This window comes from Sminthopsis crassicaudata, chromosome 3, assembly GCF_048593235.1.
Source record: "Sminthopsis crassicaudata isolate SCR6 chromosome 3, ASM4859323v1, whole genome shotgun sequence".
NCBI lineage: Eukaryota > Metazoa > Chordata > Mammalia > Dasyuromorphia > Dasyuridae > Sminthopsis > Sminthopsis crassicaudata.
Genome location: NC_133619.1, coordinates 214,068,806 through 214,090,577, shown reverse-complemented (window position 1 = coordinate 214,090,577; position 21,772 = coordinate 214,068,806). Strand labels below are relative to the sequence as shown.

Sequence of the window (21,772 nt, the reverse complement as noted above, 5' to 3'; positions counted from 1 at the left end):
CTTTCTAGTAGAGAGGGAACAGTATCGAGATGCAGAATGATACATGCTATTTTCAGATGTGACCAATGTGGGATTTTGTTTTGACTATACTTATTTGTTATAAGCATTTTCAGCCTTATTTTTTCAGTTGAAGGAAGGAAGTTAAGAAGAGAAGGAAGTTTTATTAAAAACAACAACAACAAAAACAACAAGCATTTAAAAGCAAAAAAAAAAAAAAAGAAAGAAAAGAAAAGAAATGAAGGAAGATCTAAAAGAGGGACATGGACAAGGTAATTTAACCTTCCATACTAATGATGAAATAAGCTACTCAGTTCCTGCTAGAGAGGTGATGGACTCAAGATGCAGAATGACATACCATTTTCAGACCTGAACAAGGTGGGATTTTGTTTTGATTATACTTATTTGTTATAAGAATTTTCAGCCTTATTTTTTTAGTTGAAAGGAGTTAGAAAGAGAAAGGGAGACAGACATCCAGAGTTTTGCAAAACACAACAGCAACAAAAAACAAACAACAAAAGAGATCCATTGAAGCATTTAAAAGAAAAAAAAGAGCTGAAGAAAGATCTGAAAGAGGGACAGACAACCAAGGTAATTTTAAAAGTAGAATATTAAACTTTTAAAATATTTTAAAATTTAAATTAAATTTATTTATTTAAAAATATTAGTAACTTAAAATTTAAATTTTAAAAAATGCTTTAAAATATATTTAATGTCATATCAATATTAATATTTATTTTATCTTTGTATAATTTTGTCACAAAATATGGTGATATAATAAAATATAATATGTTCATATTATAAAATATGTACTTTTGAAGACAAGTTGTATGCAACAAAGAGTCATATTTTCAGTTATTTTTTTCTGTACTACTTTATACACAGAAATGCCTTGGGGGTAAAAAGGCAGGGGTTGGTTACAGATAAAAACTACTCCTGATACAAGCTCACAATAATCTCATTTTGGCTTTGTATTGATACCAATATATTTGTGTTTATATCTTGTTCCCTCTTCTCTACCAAAAAAAAAAAAAGTTAAAATCCTCAAAAATAAAAACTATTATACATTTTCCTTTTTTTTTTTTCCCCCTGAGGCTGGGGTTAAGTGACTTGCCCAGGGTCACACAGCTAGGAAGTGTTAAGTGTCTGAGACCACAGTTGAACTTGGGTCCTCCTGAATTCAGGGCCGGTGCTCTATCCACTGCGCCACCTAGCTGCCCCTATTATACATTTTCTATCCTTATCTTCTCCCAGGACCCTCTTCCTCCCACTTCTAATCCCACCTCATTTAATTTCCATATTTTACAGATGAAGTTAAATTGAGAAGTTAAGGGCCTTGCTCAAACTCAACAGGAAGTGAATAGCACAGCTGAATGCAGATCCTAGTTATCTTCCCATCTTGGATTTTTGCCATCACTACACTTAAAAAAATAATAATAATAATACCATCACTCCCAAATCTTCTCATCAATGTAAGGACTGGCTACTGAAAAGGCACTGATAAGATCAAGGAGAAAGGCATGATGAAACATGCCACTGGATATTTCTACAACTAACTATAACCAAAACAGCAAGCCACTTGAGTGATGATGATTTGAAAAGGCAATTGTAAAAATTATATATATATATATATATTTTAAACCAGAAGTGAACAAAATGTTTTCAAAACATTTCTTAATGATTAACATTGAATTAAATTAAGTAACATTCTACACTGTATTTTTTTTAAGAGACAAAATGTCATTATTTTGTTGCTTGCAAGTATAAAAAAATTTTTTTCTTAGTTTTCAATTTATCAGACATGACAGCACATCCCTGTTAACAGGAAGGCTGAAGCTATTATATCAATTGAAGGCAGGAGGAGCAATACCTGTGCCTAAATTAAATTTGGAACTAATATTAAGAACCCCAGGTGGGAGGGGCCACCAGTAGGTTTAAAAAGGGACAAACTGACCCAAAACTGAACAGGAGCATGTCAAAGCTTTCACTTGAACTGATGTTGGATATACATCTAGCTTAGGTCAGATAGGAAGATGGTGTTCAGTCATTTTAGTCTTATCTGACTCTTCATGACCCCATGGTGGAGGGGTCTCCTTAGCAAAAATACTGGAGAGTGTTGGCATTTCATTCTCTGGTTCATTTTGAAGATGAGGAAACTAAGGTAAACAGGGCTAATTAAGTTACTTGTCTAAGATCTCAAGATCTAATTAAGTTACTTGTCTAAGATCTAAGAAGATCCAGTCTCAAAAAAAAAAAAAAAGTTGAAATTTTTAATGAATGATAAATTGATATAATCAAACTACACTATGGAAGTCCCTAAGAGTATAATTTTTCAACCAGAAAAGAGAAGTAAAGGGATTGACATATAAAGAATACATATCCTATCAATTGACCAGGACAACATTCCTAATTAAAAGGATAAACAGATGTAAAAAAAAATGTTTCATGGGTAAATTACCTGAATTCATAAATCAAAATAGATATACTCTCTAAAATCAAAATTTATATACTCTCTACATAATTAACATTGGTTCTTACAGCATTACTAAGGTATCAAATTCTGAAATTAGACCTTTAAAACTTATCTGTTTCTGAACTCACATGGCCAAAAATGAAATTGCACATATCCTATCAATCAAATGAAAAGTTTTTCTTTTACAACACAGGGATAAAGTTCAGTCCAGTCTTCCTACCAAAAAATCTTCCAGTGTTATTAATTGCAAGGGGCCAGAACTCTGGAGAAATATACTTGAGGCAAGGATTCTTACAAGGTGTTAACTCAGTGGAATTGATAAAGACAATGGTTACCTAGTTTAACATGGTGATTAGTAGTTCTCTAGTTCAGTATGATTGATTTAATCTTACAACAAATAATGGTTCCCTAGTGATATAATGAATGGCTTATACTCAGCATAATGAATGAATTTAATTATAATAGAGTATTTATAGAATGAATTTAATTATAATAGCGTATAAAAGAGGTCAGAATCAGACCTAGAGGAGGTCTACACAAAGACTTGAAGACAGAGACCCTCATGCTGGCTGGCCTGCCCTCCTTCACTTCTTCACTGAGAGGAAGGCCCATCTGAAGGACCCCAGAAAGCTAGCCCAGCCCCAGGCAAAGGAGACAGACTGTGAAGGAGATAATAAAGACTTTGAACTTTATTCTTCACTATTCTTGTGGTAATTATTCAGCTGAAACCAAGGCTGGTTCCAAGACCTCCAGAAAGCTAACCAGAACATTACAATTAATGATATATTTCTAAATCCTAAGTCTTCACCCCACCTCCACCTTCAAAGGTCAGGAAAACAAACTCTGTACTAATTATTTAATTGTACTTGGATTTTTAAGATGGTTTAATGACTTCACTTGTAGCCCTCTTCTTGTTACTTAGCTGATGAGGAGATATTTATCTATATCCATCCATAGATATCTACAGAAAGATGATGGTATAGAGACATATAGCTACTTAAAGATAAATGTTAAGACAGACAAATGGTAGATCAATTGAGATGGTAACCTGATGATGGGTAACTGATAGATAGCAAATCCAGCTATCAATATAGAGAGATCTAATCAATTGAGACATGTATTATCTGTGGATCATAGGCAAATAGTGTAACTTCTTAGCACTTGTTTTCTCATCTGAAAAAAATGAGAATAATAACGCATTTCCTACCATTATCTATAATTTATTTTCCCCATAGGCCCATTTTTAATGGATTACTCTCAAGCACTTTGTCTCTGAGAAATAGCATTTTAAGTGTAATGACAACTGAAATATTTATAGAATGTATCATGTTAGTGTAAGAGTCAGAGCTGTGTAATGGGAAGATCACTAGAATTAAGCAGCATGCTGGCTGAGAAATGCTTAATTCCAATGCTCTCCAAAAAGAAAATTATTGCTCAAAACACTTTATTTCTTTTATTTATTAATTTTTTTTTTAAAGCAATCAGGGTTAAGTGACTTGCTCAGGGTCGCACATTTGGTCCGAGATCAAATTTGAAATCAGATCCTCTTGACTTCAGAACCCATATTGTCTTCACTGTGCCATCTAGCTGCCCCTCAATATAGTCTTGAGTTTAATCTGAATTATTTATATTTTCCCCATCATTTTCTTAAATCTAAACTATCAACAAAACAATAAGTTAAGCCCTGATTTATAATATGTGACAATTTCCAAGATATAAATGCTTATCCTGAAATTTTTTAAAATTGCTGGAGTTGGTTCAAGCTAGTTCCAACATATCCTTGCTGCATTTGGACTAATAAAATACCTGATAAAATCCTTTTTAGTTTTGAATTTTATTATCCTTTAAATCAGGTTTATTTCAGGGCCTAGGTTAAAGGTCCTATAATACAGAGCTACTTAAACATTTTTCACTTTCAACCCCTTCATGCCAGAAAAATTTTTACATGACCAGAATATATAAGCATATAAAATAGGTATACAAATCAAACATTTACTGATAACAAATCGTAAAGAAACTTATTTTAAAACAATTCTTTGCTGTGCATATAATTTTACCATGTTAAAAATAAAAGCAAGTTTGCATAATAAGGAAATGAATGTTATTTATTTTTACATAAAGAATTAAATCTTGGTGGAATATTTGATATCTTTTACTGTTGTCAAATTTTTTACAACTCCCACATTCAGTTATGGTTGAAACGTCCCTCTTCCTCCTCCCCGATTTCCATTCAAAACTTATCAGTTACTGAACATTCTTATCAGCCCCTACTACCCTTCCAACATCTATTTTGTCTCCACTAAAATTATCTCCTCTTTACATTGTCTATATCTGCATGCTGGCTCCCTCATTAGAAAGTGAGTTTCTCTCCTCCAAGATTATCTCCTCTTTGCATGGTCTTTATCTTTGTGTTGGCTCACTCTTTAGAAAGTAACTTCTTCAAGGCAGGAGGACCTTGTTCTTAATGCCTTTTTATCCCTAGGGCTGAGCACAAGGACTGGCAAGTATAAAAAGTGCTTAATAAATGCCTGTTGGCAAACTAAAGCTGATATACTTAAATATATCAGCTTTACTGGATAGCATATTTTCTCATTGACAGGTTAAAATGTTATTTTCTAACCTCCTAAGTCACATTTATGGAAGTTCCCAAAGTGTAGATTAGGAATAAGCTCTCACAGCCATGAATTCCAATAGATTTGGGATAGAAAATGCCATCCACATCCAGAGAAAGAAGTAAGGGGATGGAAAAATAGCATTTTCACATTTTTGTTTGTTTGTTTTCTCATGTTTTTTTCCCTTTTGGTTTGACTTTTCTTGCCCAACATGACAAATATGGACTATATTTTTAAAAATTACACATATACCAAGTCTTACAAAAGTGAATGTTGAAAATTATCTTTACATATATTTGGAAAAATAAAAGATATTCAAAGTTGGAAAAAAAAAGTCTGAATTCAATTCAAAAGTTCTCATACACTTAGACAACTTCTGTATGTGTGTGTGTACGTGTGGGGGGGTGTGGGGGGGTGTATAGTACTATATAGTCATAGGAGAGGGGGAAAGAGGGAAGGGAAAGACAGACAGAAAGAGTAGACAGAGAAACAGAGAGAGGGAGGGAGGGGGGAAGGAAGGAAGAGAGAGATAGAGACAGAGACAGAGAGAGACAGATAAAGAGAGAAGAGATAGAGAGATAGGGAGAGACAGAGGGAAGAGATAGAGTCAGAGACAGAGAGAGACAAGAGACACAGAGAGAGAGACAAGAGAGGCAGAGAGACAGAGACGGAAAGACAAGACAGAGAAAGAGAGAAAGAGACAGAGACACAGAGAAAGAGAGAGGAATGGGGGGAGGGATAGAAGGAGGTAAAGAGAAAGAGGAAGAGAAATAAAGGGAGAGAGGAGATAGAAAAAGGAGCGGAAGAAAGAGGAAAAGAGAGGATTATGAGAAAAGCAATACTGACAGATACACATTCTATATTCTAAGGCCTCAGACTTATACAATCATGAGCATCTTGGTATCATGAACAACTTGCTGTATTTGAAATCCAGGTATATGGGTCTGAATCCCAGCCTTGCGCTTGCTAGTTGCTACTTGCTATATACACTTTAGCATAATCTTAGGCAGATCACTTCAATTTGATCATCTATAAAATGAGAGAGTTGAGCTAGATCCCTTGGAATTATAGTTTTAGAATGTCCAAAGGGACCCTGAAAATCTTCAAATCCAATAGCTTCATTTTACAGATCAGGAAACTAAAGTTTCCCCTCACAATAAGTTAAGTATTAGGATTAGAAACAGTTCTTTTTGTCCTCATTCCTTCCTAGGTGTCAGTCCCATGATCTTAAATGCAAACATTAAGAGTAACAGAGGGAAGGACCATTTAACACCTATCCCAAGCCAAATGTGCTAAGACTAAGCTAAAAGCAGCTGCCTTCCAAAACCAAGCCAATTAAACATCAAAGGCAAGAATGTCAAGCCATGAAACATGAGGTACAACTGAAAAAGGCATGTGGGAACAGGGGCCACAAGGTCACCACAACTAACCAATCAACAATAATTTTTTCATGCCGTGGGAAAAGGATAACACATTCATTTGCTATAAGTGAATAGAGAATTTCCCTTGATCCAGTAAAAAAAAGTCAGTGTATATATTATTGTTCTATATTGTTTTTATAAAAAAGGCTGATTTCAGAAAAGCCTGAAAATACTTACATGAACTGATGCTGAGTGAAATAGGCAAACCAAAAGAACATTGTACACAGTAACAATATTATGTGATGATCAATTGTAATGGACTTGGCTCTTTTCAATAATGAGGTAATTCGGGGCAATTCCAATAGACTTATAATGGAAAATGCTATATCCACTTCCAGAGAGAAAATTATAGAGACTGAATGTGGCTCAAAGCACAGTATTTTCACTTTTTGTTGTTTGTTTGCTTGATTTTTTTCTTTCTTATGTTTTTCCCTTTTGATGAGATTTTTTTTTTGGCACAACATGACGAATATGAAAATATGTTTGAAAGAACTACATGTTTAACATATGCTGAACTGATTGCTATCTTGGGAAGAGGAGACGAGGAAGAGAGAAAAAAAAATTTGGAAGACAAGATTTTGCAAAAATGAATATTGAGAGCTACCTTTGCATGTATTTGGAAAAATAAAATACTATTTTAAAAAATGAAATATAAGGTTTCAGGAAGGCAGCAAATAGAGTACTGGATCTGGAATCAAAAAGTTCAGGCTCAAATAGCTATGACCCTAAGTTAGTCATTTAACTTCAGTTTTTCAAAGTTTCCCGATCTGTAAAATGGGAATGATAATAATAGTCCCCCAGAATTGTTGTGATGACAAAATGAGTTAATATTTGTGAAAATACTACATAAATGCCAGCTCTTATTCTTATTGCAGAATTATTACTTCCATTGAGTTATTCCAGCCATCACATTAAGATATAGGAATTCTGTTCTAAAAAAATATTTCCTGAAACTACTATCTATATAAACGTGAGTAGGTGATTCAGATTAGATTCCTTCAGCATTGATTGGAGTTAGGGAGGACTGTATGGAAAGGAAGATGATTGAAAGTTATGAGCAACTGAGATATCTGACATTAAACTTGTGGAAACAATAAACACTTGTATCCAAATAATTTTATTACTAATAAGAATGGTTGGAAATTATAGAGAGCTTTAAGGCTTATAAAGCACTTTACAAACATTATTTCATTTGATCCTCATAACACTAGGAGGTTGATGCTGTTATTAACCCAATTTTACAGAAAAGAAACCAATGCAGACATGTTAAATGACTTGCTGATGGTCATACAGCTAGTAAGAAAGAGGCCAAATTTGAACTCAGGTTTTTCTTACTCCCCGTACCACTTATAGCCATTAGACTTCACTTACACATAAAGAACTATAAGGACTTAAAAGCTTATGTTTAGGCAAGGTACTAAAAAAAGACAGAAAGCTGCTGCTCATTAAGTAATGTTTATCATTGAGGGTCAAATCCATCAAACATATCCCCTACTTGCCTCTATGACACATATTTGGGGTTCTTCCTTGTGACCATCCACGGGAACTTTGGCCTGGTTCATCACCCATTCCTGAACAGCATCCGTAATATGAGGAACAACTAGAAAAGACAACAAATGTAAAATTATTCATTGATACTGAGTGTCTTTTTAACTAGTCTAACAACATAGATATGAAGGCTTCCAAATAATTAGCCTGACAGTTCTTCTCTTCCCTAAATGAAAGTTGACAAGATATTTTTCTTATACAAAACAAATTAGACATTTAATTATAGTAACTCTCAAAAACCGATAGCTAAGGTTAACATTATAATGATTCTTTATTGCATATGAATAAAATTAATAAAATCTTATTTTTATTGCATAAAAATAAAATTAATAAAATAATAAATTAATAAAATCTGTTCACTAAGATTTATTTCAAATCTTTTCTAATCAAATATACTCACCAGAGACTTAGATCCAATTTTAAATATTTAAACTGATCAACAAAAACTTTTGAGGATTTAAATTCACATTCAGGTCACAATATAATAAGACGTCAAAATTCCAGGTTTTTTTTTTTTTTTAAAGGAGAAATGATTCAATTTAGTAACATGAAAACATATGGCTGTTTGCTATTTTCACATGTTTATAATTTGTAGGTATATTTTATATTAAAAATATATACACACCAAAGAAAATCAAAGCCTCCATTTTTTAAAAAACTGAAAAGATTCATAGGCATACCTTGTACTGTTTTCCCCAAGTAATCACCATGTCTTTCTTTATTGATTACATGTTGATATATCTTCCCAGTAGTGATATTGTTGTCTTTATAAAGGTTAATATCCAAAAACCTTTCATAATTTCCCAAATCTAGATCAACTTCTCCACCATCATTTAATACAAATACTTCACCTGAAAAAAAGATCAAAACAATGTTTAGAGTTTTTTAAAAATAGCTTGGGGCAACTAGGTAATGCAATAGAAAGAGAACAAGGCCTGGAGTCAGAAAACCTAAATTTATTTATTTATTTTTTAAATATTTTTTTTTTAAATTAAACCTTTTTATTTACAAAGCATATGAATAGGTAATTTTTCAACATTGACCCTTGCAAAATCTTTTGTTCCAAATTTTCCCCTCTTTCCTCCCCACTTCTTCCCCTAGCTGTCAGGTAGTCCAATACATGTCAAATGTGTTAAGATACATATTAAATTCAATATATTATACATATTTATACATATATCTTGCTGCACAAAAAAAATCAGATCAAGAAGGAAGAAAAAGAAAAACTGAAAAAAAAAATAATATGCAATCTAATAACAACAGAGAGAGTGAGAATGCTAAATTGTGTTCCACACTCTGTTCCTTCCCACAGTTCTCTCTCTGGATATAGATGGCTTTCTTCATCAGTGAACAAGTGGAACTGGTTTGAATCATTTCACTGTTGAAGAGGGCCATGTCCATCAGAATTGATCGTTGTATAGTCTTGTTGTTGCCATGTATAATGATCTCCTGGTTTTGTTCATTTCACTTAGCAACCATTCATGTAAGTCTCTCCAGGCTTCTCTGAAATCAACCTGCTGATCATTTCTTACAGACAATAATATTCCATAACATATCATATACCATAACTTACTCAGCCATCCTCCAATTGACAGGCATCCACTCAAGTTTCCAGTTTCTTGCCACTAAAAAAAGGGCTGCCACAAATATTTGTGCACCTATGGGTCCCTTTCCCTCCTTTAAGCTCCCTTTGGGATATAATCCCAATAGAAACAGTACTGGATCAAATGGTATGCAGTTTGATAACTTTTTGAGCAGAGTTCCAAATTGCTCTCTAGAAAGGTTGGATCCATTCACAGTTACACCAACAATCTCCAACATTGGTCATTATCATTTCCTGCCATCTTAGCCAATCTGACAGATGTGTAATGGTATCTCAGAGTTAAAACCTAAATTTAAATCAACTTCAGAAATATACCAGATGTATGATCTTAAGTCAATCAATAACCTTGTCTGCCTTATTTTCTTCATCTGTAAAATGAGCTGGAGAAAGAAATAGCAAACTACTCCAATATCTTTGCCAAGAAAATCCCAAATGGGGTCCCACATGGCTAAAAAATGATTCTACAACAAAAAATAATTTTAGCATCCTAATAAATATGAAAACTTTCTATCATACTTTAACAGGGATAAGGATAAATAAGGCCTGGACTTATGATTTCACTGATAAAGGGAACTCTCAGTCAGTTTATCAATAAACACTTATTAAGTGCCTGTTTTTGTGTCAGGAGCTACTATACTCAAAAAATTGCTTTCAAAATATTTTAAATCACGTTAGAGAAATGCAAATTAAACAACTCTGAAGTGGCACTTTACACTTCTCAGATTGCCTAAAATGATAGGAAAAGATAATGATAAATGTTAGAGGGGAAATGGAAAAACTGGGATTCTATTACATTGTTAGTAGAGTTTACAACCATTCTAGAAGCAATTTGAAGATATGCTCAAAGGCTCAAAATGGTATATACCTTTTGACTTAGCAGTATTTCTTTCTATTAGGCCTATATTCCAAAGAGATCTTAAAGGAAAGAAAGGCCCCCACATGTGCAAAAATAAATGTTTGTGGCAGCCCTTTTTGTAGTGGCAAGGAATTGGAAACTGAGTGGATGCCCATCAGTTGGGGAATGGCTAAATAAGTTGAGGTATATGAATATGATGGAATATTATTGTTGTATAAAAATGATCAGCAGGATGATTTCAGAAAGGCCTGGAGAGCTGACACTAAATGAAGTGAGTAGAATCAAGAAAACACTGTAAACAGCAATAAGATTATGTGATGATCAGCTGTGACAGATTTGTCTCTTTTCAACGAGGTGATTCAAGCCAGTTTTAAGGCCTGTGATGGACAGAGCCATCTGCATCCACAGAGACTACTATAGGGATTGAAGGTGGATCATAACATAATATTTTCACCTTTTTTGTTGTTGTTTGCTTGCTTGGTTTTTTTTCCTTGGTTTTTCTTTTGATTTGATTTTTCTTGTGCAACATGATAAATGTGGAAATATGTTTAGAAGAATTACACATATTTAACTTATACTGAATTACTTGCTGTTTAGGAGAAGTAAGGAAAAAATTTGGAACACAAGATTTTACAAGGGTGAATGCTGAAAACTAGCTTTGCATATATTTTGCTTTTTTTTTTGTTTGTTTGTTTGTTTGTGATTTTTTTTTGCTGAAGCATTTGGGGTTAAATGACTTGCCCGGGGTCACACAGCTAGGAAGTGTTAAGCTGGCGATTAAGTGATTTACCCAGCTAATAAATATCTGAACCCAGAACAATCTTCCTGACTGCAGGCCCAGAATTTTGTGAACTATGATGCTTCCTAGCAGCCCACCCTAATGACACACTATGGCTAAAAAATACATTTAATCTAATAAATATCTCAATCTTTTCAATTTAGGCTGGTCCTGGGATTGTGTGGAAATATATATGTGTGTGTGGAATGTATGTATATTCTGCCTAATAACTTTTATTTCACTAAAAACAATCTAGTGTCCAAAAATCATTTTAAAGACTATACTTTTAATCATCAATATGTTTGAATGCAAAGCTCTAGCAAAAATTTTACTAATAAACAGTAGAAATGCCTGCTTTTTTCATCCAAAAAATGGAAATTAAAAGGGTCATTTCCCTCTTATTGGGGACTGGTTAAATACAGGACATATGAATATAATGGAATATTATGCCCTAAGAAATGAAATTTCTCTTTTTATCTTTAATATTTTATTTTTTTCAATTATATATAAAAACAATTTTTAAAAAAAAATTTTTTTCATATTTTGAGTTCCAAATTCTTTCCTTTTCTTTATCCTCATTAAGAAGGCAAGTAATTTGACATAGATCATACATATGTAATTATGGAAAACTGGGGAGATTTCTAGAAATAAGCAGAACTAAAAGAACAATGTAAAATTTGTCAACAATATTATAAAGATTTGGAACATTGATCAATGCAATGATTAAACTACTATCATCAGAGGGCTGATGATGAAACATACAACCTACCATTTGCCAGAGAAGTAAAGGACTTAAAATGTAGAACAAGACATATATTTTTAAGCATGGCTAGTCTGTGAGTTTGTTTTGAAGGACTATGAATATTTGTTATAAAGGTTTTCCTTTTTTCTTTTTTTAAAAGTTGCTCAGAATTGGGGGTAGTAGAAGGGAGAGATAAATGCATGGAAAATTAATTTTTTTAAACAAAATGAGAGATTAGGTTTGTTTGTTTGTTTGTTTGTTTGTTTTCAAGGAAATGTCTCTGGTTCTTTTGATGAAACCTGTTATTGTCTTTTGAAACTGTTTACTTAAAATTTTCCCTTCTTAAGATTTTACTTTTCCAAACTCATCATATTTCACAAAAGACTTTAAAAAGGTAATCATTTACTTCAGAGCACCAGCATAGTCTGCTTTGAAATTGTGAGGCCTAAATTTTGAGTTAGACTATTTTGAATAAAACTTCCATTTTTAGAAAGATAATAGGAAATAATGCAAAGATGTTTCTTTTAACACAACTGTAAGAACAGCCACTAATTAAGAAGAAATGTCTCTAGGTCTCCATTATACTTGCTAAACATGGACAATCCTCATTATGCGTCAGCTTTTCTAAAACTGCTTTAAAAGAATTAAACATCTTATTGACAATTCCAAACTCAGTTTGAAACCTCAATTGTCAATGTTGGAAATTATAGTGAAAAATATCCAACTGTCTTAAGAAGCATTCTTATATCTCATGATAATTCCCATAAGTGTTTTTTTGGTCTGGCAGCCCTCTCTTATTCTGAAGCTGGAAAAAAAAAAAAAAAAAGCCAGATTCAAAGAACTCATGATTATAATTCTCTGTGCTTAATACACAGCTGATTTACTTCTTGTTCAAAATTCATTTTAATCCATTAACCCAGGTTTGCAGAAAGAAGCCAAGTTTAATATCTTCAACATTTCCTTTGGCAGCAATTTTCTCAGGTCTCCAAATTGTGAGGATAGGCCATGTGCCCTAATCCTGTGATACCTCAATGCATCTTCAATTATTTTGGGCATATAGTGAAATAAACAAATTTTCTTTGAATTCATTTCATTATGAAAGTGAATTTTCAGGGATAGTTAGATGACACAGTACATATAGCACCCGTGGGTATACATTCAAATGCAACCTTACTTGCTAGCCAGGGGACCCTGATTGCTTCCAAAAAAGAAAAAAAAAAAAGTGAATTCTCAAATTCCAAAGCATTTTTCCATATTTGGAGTTTTTGACACCAAAAATAATTCCAAAAATATGAAAACAATTGCTTTTGTGATTAATATTAACATTATTTTAAAAACTATGTTAAAAGAAATTATTTTTTAAAATCTGTACTAAAAAAATTCTTGTCATCTCCACAAAGTTGAGCCCAATATTTATTCTTTCTAATCTTTTCTTGTCCACTAGTTTCTTCTCTGCTGACTATAATCACACCCAGTCTCTCCAATTACCCCCCAAAAAAATTTTCACTAGATTTTGCCATCCTCACTAAATATGTTCAATCTTTTTTTTTCCCTTTGTCAATCAAATTCCTTGAAAAAACTCCCCATGTTCAGTGTTTCCAGTTCTCATTCTTTTAAGCACTAAAAATCGGGCTTCCAAACTTTATCACTGAATTGAAACTGTTTTTACCAATGCTCTTAATTTCTAAATTTAATGGCCTCTTCTCAACCCTCATCTTTCCTGACTTTGTCAACTGGACTGGAACCAGCCCCAATCTGTGGATGGCCCACAAGGTAGGCTTGAGATAGGAGAGTCAGGACACAAACAGAAATTTAATTAATTTCAAAGTGAAGTAAAGAACAGGAGGGTTTAATGCTGCTGACTCTGGGGTCACTTATATACAAGAAAAGGGTTGGCCCACAACACAATCATTATTAGATCCAGAGATAGTTCTTATGGTTAGCATTTCTTGGAACAATACTTTGGTGTCTCAAGTTTTGGGGGATAATGGCCACACTTGTGAGGCACAGAACCAGAATTCTCTGATGGGGAGAGAAGGCCCTGGGAAATAGGGGAGCACCCTCAGTGAACATCTGGTCCGAGCAATACACTTTGCCAGAGGGTGAGATTATACTGAGAACAAAGGATTAGTTTTAGCCAAGCTTAGGGCATAGCCTACTGACCAGGTCTCAGCTCTAGGAAACAGAATTATCTCCAAAATATTTTGGGAATTTCTGTCTAGCATTTGACACTATTGGTTACTCTTTCCTACCAGATGCTATCTCTTTTTTGAGTTTTTGTGACTCTATTCTATCCTAAACTTTGGCAACATAATGAGAAGACAGGATTAATTGGAAAAGATCTCCACAAGCTGTGGGAACTGAGTGTGGATCACAACATACCATTTTCACTTTTTTGTTGTTTGCTTGTATTTTGTTTTCTTTCTCATTTATTTTCCTTTTTGACCTAATTTTTCTTGTACAGCAAGATATATTGTACAATTTTGCTTACATATATTGGATTTAACAAATTTTTTAAATAATCTTTTTTTTTAATTATAGTTTTATTTACCAGATATATGCATGGGTAATTTTCCAGCATTTTTCCCTCCTTCCCTCCCTCTCCCCCAGATGGCAGGTTGACCAATACATGTTACATATAACATATATTTTTAACATATTTAACATAGATTGGATTACTTGTTATCTAAGGGAAGGCATAAGGGGAAGGAGAAGAAAATCTGAAACACAAGGTTTTGCAAGGGTCAATGTTGAAAAATTATCCATGCATATGTTTTCAAAATAGAAAGCTTTTCAAGATTACCCACTATCACCATTACTATTCAATATTGTATTAGAAATGCTCGCTTTGACAATAAGAGAAGAAAAAGAAATGAAAGGAATTAGAGTAGGTAATGAAGAAATCAAATTATCACTCTTTGCAGATGATTTGATGGTATATTTAAAGAACCCTGAAGAATCAACTAAAAAACTGTTAGAAGCAATCCACAACTTTAGCAAAGTTGCAGGATACAAAATAAATCCACATAAATCATCAGCATTCTTATACATCACCAACAAAGTGCAACAGCAAGAGATACAAAGAGAAATTCCTTTTAAAATAACTGTTGATAATAAAGTCAGGAACTATATAAGCAAAACTACAAAACACTTTCCAGACAAATAAAGTCAGATCTAAGCAACTGGAAAAATATCAAGTGCTCTTGGATAGGTCAAGCAAATATAATAAAGATGATAATACTACTAAACTAATCTATTTATTTAGTGCTATACCAAACTCCCAAGAAACTATTTTACTGACCTAGAAAAAATAACAAAATTCATCTGGAAGACCAAAAGGTCAAGAATTTCAAATGAATTAATGAAGGAAAAAAGCAAATGAAGGTGGCCTAGCTATATCTAAAATTATGTTATAAAGCAGCAGGCATCAAAATCATTTGAAAAACAGAGAAGTAGATCAGTGGAAAGGTTAGGGTCACAGGACAAAATAGTTAATAACTATAACAATCTAATGTTTGACAAACACAAAGACCCCAGCTTTTAGGATAAGAATTCACTGTTTGACAAAAACTGCTGGGAAAATTGGAAACTAGTATGGCAGAAACTAGGCATTAACCCACACTTAACACCATATACCAAGATAAGGTTAAAATGGGTTCATGATCTAGGCCTAAAGAATGAATTTGTGACCAAAGAAGAATTAGAAATCATTATTGATCACAAAATAGATAATTCTGATTATATTAAGTTAAAAAGTTTTTGTACTATACTTTAACATATTTAACATGTATTAGTCTACCTGCCAACTAGGAGAGGGGGTGGGGGAAGGAGAGGAAAAGTTGGAACAGAAAGTTTTGCAAGGGTCAATGCTGAAAAATTACCCATGTATATAAATTGTAAATAAAAGCTATGCTAAATAAATACATAAATAAATTTTTTTAAATAAAAACTTTTTGTACAAACAAAACTAATGAAAACAAGATTAGAAGGGAAGCGTTTTTACATCCAAAGGTTCTGATAAAGGCCTCATTTCTAAAATATATAGAGAATTTACTAAAATTTATAATAGTTCAAACTATTCTCGAATTGATAAGTGGTAAAAGATATGAACAATTTTCAAATGAAGAAATTGAAACTATTTGTGGTCACATGAAAAGATATTCCAATAATAATGATTAATCAGAGAAATGCAAATTAAGGCCACTCTGAGATACTACTACATACTTGTCATATTGGCTAAAATAGGAAATGATAAAATGATAATGACCAATGGTGGAGGGGATGTGGGAAATCTGGGGCATTAATACATTGCAGGTGGACCTGTGGATGGATCCAACCATTCTGGAGAGCAGTTTGGAACTATGCTCAAAAAGTTATCAAACTGTACATACCCTTTGATCCAGTAGTGTTTCTATTGGGCTTATATCCCAAATCTTAAAGGAGGGAAAGGACCCACATGTGCAAAAATATTTATGGCAGCCCTCTTTATAGTGGCAAGAAACTGGAAACTGAGTGGATGCCCATCAACTGGAGAATGGCTGAATAAATTATGGTGTATGAATGTTATGGAATATTATTCTTCTGTAAGAAATGACCAGCAGGATGATTTTAGAGAAGTCTGGAGAGACTTACATGAACTAATGCTAAGTGAAATGAGCAGAACCAGGAGATCATTATACATGGCAACAACCTAACTATATAATCATCAATTCTGATGGAAGTGGCTCTCTTCAATATTGAGATGATTCAGACCAGTTCCCCTTGTGCAGTGATGAATAGAACCATCTTCACCCAGTGAGAGGACCATGGGAACAGAGTGTGGAACACAACATAGCATTCTCACTCTCTCTGTTGTTATTTGCTTGCATTGTGTTTTCTTTCTCAGTTTTTCTTTTTCTTTCTTCTTGATCTGAATTTTCTTGTGTAGCAAGATAACTGTATAAATATGTATACCTATACTGGATTTATCATGTATTTTAACATACTTAATATGTATTGGACTACCTGCCAGCTAAGGAAGGGTGTGGGGAGAAGGAAGGGAAAATTTGGAACAAAAGGTTTTGCAAGGATCAATGTTGGAAAAATTATCCATGCATATGTTTTATAAATAAAAAGCTTTAATTTTTTTTTAAAAATGAAAAGAAAAAGATTTAATAAAAAACATGAATACAAAAATACAAAGAAAATGTTTAAATAAAAAAAAAGAAATTTAGTTTTAAAGAAAAAACTTTAATAAAATAAAAAAATTAAAGAGTTAAAATGTCAAAAAAAAAAAAAAGAGAGAGAGAGAGAGAGAGAGAAAGAGAGAGAAAAGACCTCTACTCTCTCCTGAACTTTGGCCACAAAGAAGACCGGATTCACTAGAAAAGACCCTGACATTGTGAAAGATTGAAGGCAAAAGAAAAACAGGACACAGGGGATAAGGAGAGATATGGACATGGGAATAACAAACATGGACTTGGATTTCAAAAGAATGAAAGACAAAAGGCCCTGATGAGCCCCAGTTCAATAACAGCACTTTGCTTTGTTCTCCTACCACCTAGGTGACATCACCTTTTCAATCTCCATGCTTGCTCATTCATCATCAAAATCACTAACTCCAGCCAAGGACCTCTTCCTTTTTCTCACATGGCACCATGAAGTTAGGTCCATAGGTCTATCTCTATGCATATGATTCCTAATTCTCTAGATTTTTCTTTGAGCTCCAGTCCCATATTCCCAACTCATTATTAGATATTTCCAATAGTTCTAAAGCAGAGCTCATTAACTTTCCCTCAGTCCACTCTTCTTCCACACTTCCCCTATTACAACTGAGTACCAACTTTCTAAAGACTCAGGTTCACAATCTTGGTCTCATCATCCCACATACCTAATGAATTGCTAAAGGTTATTTTTGTATACATTGTTACCAAATGTGAAGCTAGAATTAGGTGTTTCAGTGGATAAACCTCTAGGCCTGGAGTCAAGAATACCTGAGGTTCAAATTCAACTTCAGACACTTTCTAGCTGTGTGATCTGGGCAAGCCACTCAATCAGTGTTTACCTTAATCCCCTGGAGAAAGAAATAGAAATTGATTCTAGTATCTTTGCCAAGAAAACCCCATGGACAATAAGATCCATGGTATCACGAATAATTAAATAACAATACCTTCCATGTATTCCCTCAATGCTGGCCCACTGGCTGTTCTGGACATACCACGCCATTACACTTTGCCCCCATCCCCTCACTGGACTGCATTCCTTCCTCAACTCCACTATTCCATAATTTTCTTCAAAATTCAGCTTAAATAAGCTAAATAGGTTTAGTCCTGTAATCAATGGCATAATGCCTCTTTTCTGATTCCCCTACATGCTTGTGTACCACCCTCCAAAACTGCCTCAGCTCCATTTTGCATATCCTTATGATGTATCAGAAACACCAATAGACCAAAAGAGACCAACAGATCCCAATACTTTTCAAATACACTCAGGCATCTTGGCCTTGAGAATGATATAGTCACCTTAGGAACGTAGCTGACTGGAAAGAATATAGCACAACCTTGGAGAATGTGTGTGAAAGAAAGGGAGTTGGACCTGATATCTTTATTCCACCAAGCTATTCTTCAAGGATGTCTGGTTTGTCATATAAAAGTCTGGGCTTCTATCTTTCATCTGGACTCAAAGAGTACTTCTTAGTTTTGTGAGAGAAGGGAAAAGGGGGGGTGCATTGTTAGCTCTCATTGCCAAACATCCCACCGACCATGCTGACCCCAATCCTATGATGTCATTTACCCTGCTCTGTTCTTTGTTTCGTATACTCCATTTCTCACAATTTTTTCTATAAATTTAATTATTTGCTCCTTGCTCCTGGCTATCTTCCTCTCTGAGAATCTAGCCTGCTTTAATTAGCATTACAATTATAATCTTTGCCTCTTGACTTAGAAATTACCTAAGCTTCCAAATTCTTTGGGGATACCCCACAACACATTTTGGGGATCCCTTATGCCCCTGAACTTTAACACTTATGTGTGTGGGTATAAATAAATATATTTAAGAGAGAAAGAGAGAGGGTAATCTCCCCCATTAGAATATAAGCTTCTTCATTGTTTAAATCTTACTCTCATATTTGGCTCAAAGAAGAATAGCATATTCATTTAGTTGGATATGGAAATTTATTTTACCTTAAAGGGAAGTAGGAGGAGAAAAATGAGAAAAAAGGAAAGGAGACAGACTGATAGAAGGGAGAAAAGAAGTAGGAGGGGTAAGGAGAACAAAAGGGTGGGATGGGTAAAAGGGAGGGTAAATTGATGGTGGTGGTGGTGGTCAGATGTGAGGATGCTCACTGGTAAGGAGGGACAAGGTGAAAGGGCAGAGAGAAATATAAACAAGAGGGTGAATAGAATGGAGGGAAATACACAGTAACCATACCTGTGAATATAAATGGGATGAACTGTCCCACCAGAATCCTACAATGTGTTGTTTATAAGCAACAATTTTCTTTATTAAAGCTTTTTATTTTCAAACAACAACAACAACAACAAAAAAAAAAAGAATATAAGCTTCTTGAGCTAAGAAAATGCTTCACTTTTGTCTTGGCACCTGGCACACGCTGGGTGCTTAATACATGTTTACTGATGTGGAGGGGAAGGAACCCACAGGCAGAATCTATATTATTCAAAGAATTATGAAGCAAAATCTTGAAAGGACTTTAGAAATCCTCATTTACTATTGAAGGGGCTGGAGCTGAAGAGTTTAACTGATTTGCCAAAGGTCTTATGGTGACAGAATTAAGATTATCACAATAATAATATTAAACATCGACTCTGTACTTTTGCACTCTCTGTCTCTCTGGGTGTCTTTCTGTCTGTCTCTCCCTTTTCCAATTTAATTTTTCACACTTCAAAAATCTTATTTCAGGATTTATCCCCCAACTATCCCAAACTGCCTCATTCTCCATCTTCTCCTCTGGAGCCCATCCAATCCCATTCAATCCTGATTTTCCAATCTAAATTACTCAGGCAATTTTAAGTTACCTATGCAAAAAAAAAAAAAAAAAAAAAAAAAAAAAAAAAAAAAAAAACCCTTATTTAACTTTGGAATAAATTTAGATCTCTCTTAACTATATTTGAATTAGGCTATTAGTAAAATTGGTTTGAAATTACTTCAGGTTTGACAAGTGACTCAATGAAGTGGTTAAGTAGAAATACACAAAAGTAATTCAAGAGCTTTAACTTACAGTTTAAAAGCCTCCTTATAGGCCACGTTAGGTACCAATTTAGGAAAATTTAAATCAAATCAACAAGGTGGAGTTGCAAAATGATTCAACCATTCTGGAAAGTAATCTGGAACTATGCCCAAAGGGCTATAAAACTATGCATTCTGACCCAGCAGTGCCATTACTGGGTATGTATCCCAAGGAAATCATAAAAGAGGGGAAAGGACCCACATGTGCAAAAATGTTTGTAGCAGCCTTTTTATGATAGCAAAGAATTGGAAAAGGAGTGGATGCCCATCAATTGGAGAATGGCTGAACAAGTTGTGGTACATGAAAGTAATGGAATATTATTATTCTTTAAAAAATGATGAACAAGCTGGTTATAGAAAGGCCTGGAAAGATTTACATGAACTGATGCTGAGAGTAACAGCAAAAGAGTGTGTGATGATCAACTATGAAAGGTTTGGTTCTTCTCAGTAGTTTTGTGATCCAAATTAATCCCAATAGACTTTGGTCAGAAAAAGAACTAAGGAGACTGAATCTAAATCAAAATATGCTATGCTCCCTTTTTTTCTGTTTTTTTATTTCTTCCATTTTTCTCTCCCAACAATAAAAAAAAAAAATCAAATTAACAAGCATTTATCAACAAGCATCTTTTATGTACTAGACACTGTTCTAAGTGACAGAAACATGAAACAGTCCCAACTCACAAGGAAATATGTTGAGAGACACTGAACAAGTAGATAGAGAATTAACCTTAGACTCATGATAATCTGAATCAAATCCTGCTTCTAACATTATAGTTGTGTTACCATAGACTCAACCTTTCATTGTGCCAGATAACTCTTAACACTGTACTGTTTGCAGGACATTTGCTGATCATTAGAGAGATAGAAGGAATGTCCCATCCTGAAAAAAGTCAGAGATCCAATAGTTTTTAAGGGGGCTTAAAAGTTAAAAACCATTTTTTTGAGGATAAAGAGCTGAGTCAAAAGTTTCAGGCTAGTGGCAAAAAATTGGAAAATGAGTAAATGCCCATCACTTGAGGAATGGCTGAATAAACTGTAGTATATGAAAGTAATGGAATATCATTGTTCTATTAAAAATGATAAACAGACTAATTTTAGAAAGGCCCGGAAAGATTTACATGACCTGATACTGAATGAAACAAGCAGAAACAGGAAAAACATTGTACACAGCAACAGCAAGACTATGAAATGATCAACTATGATTAGACTTGGTTCTTCTCATCGGTTCAGTGATCCAAGAAAATCCCAATAAACTTTGGATAGGAAAAAACCATCTGCACTCAGAGAACCATTAGACCAAATGGAAATTCACTTTCTTTTTTCTTCGGTTTCTTTTCCTTGTTATTTTTCCCTGTTGTTTTGATTTTTCTCTCCAAATATGATGGTAAGTAAGTAAATATGATGGGGGTAAGTGACTTGCCCAGGGTCACACAGCTAGGAAGTGTTCAGTGTCTGAGACCAGATTTGAACTGGGGTCTTCCTGAATTCAAGGCTGGTGCTCTATCCACTGCGCCACCTA

At 33.9% G+C, this 21,772-nt stretch overlaps 1 protein-coding gene across 1 annotated transcript in view; it reads right to left on the bottom strand.

The window, feature by feature from the left end:
- Nucleotides 1–21,772, bottom strand: part of CTPS2 (CTP synthase 2) — a gene marked incomplete in the record, with an annotated part of 155,377 nt that overhangs the window by 130,666 nt on the left and 2,939 nt on the right. Inside the window, 2 exon segments of the mRNA XM_074299909.1 lie at nt 8,003–8,103; nt 8,732–8,902. Of these exon segments, the coding sequence (XP_074156010.1) occupies nt 8,003–8,103; nt 8,732–8,902 (272 nt within the window).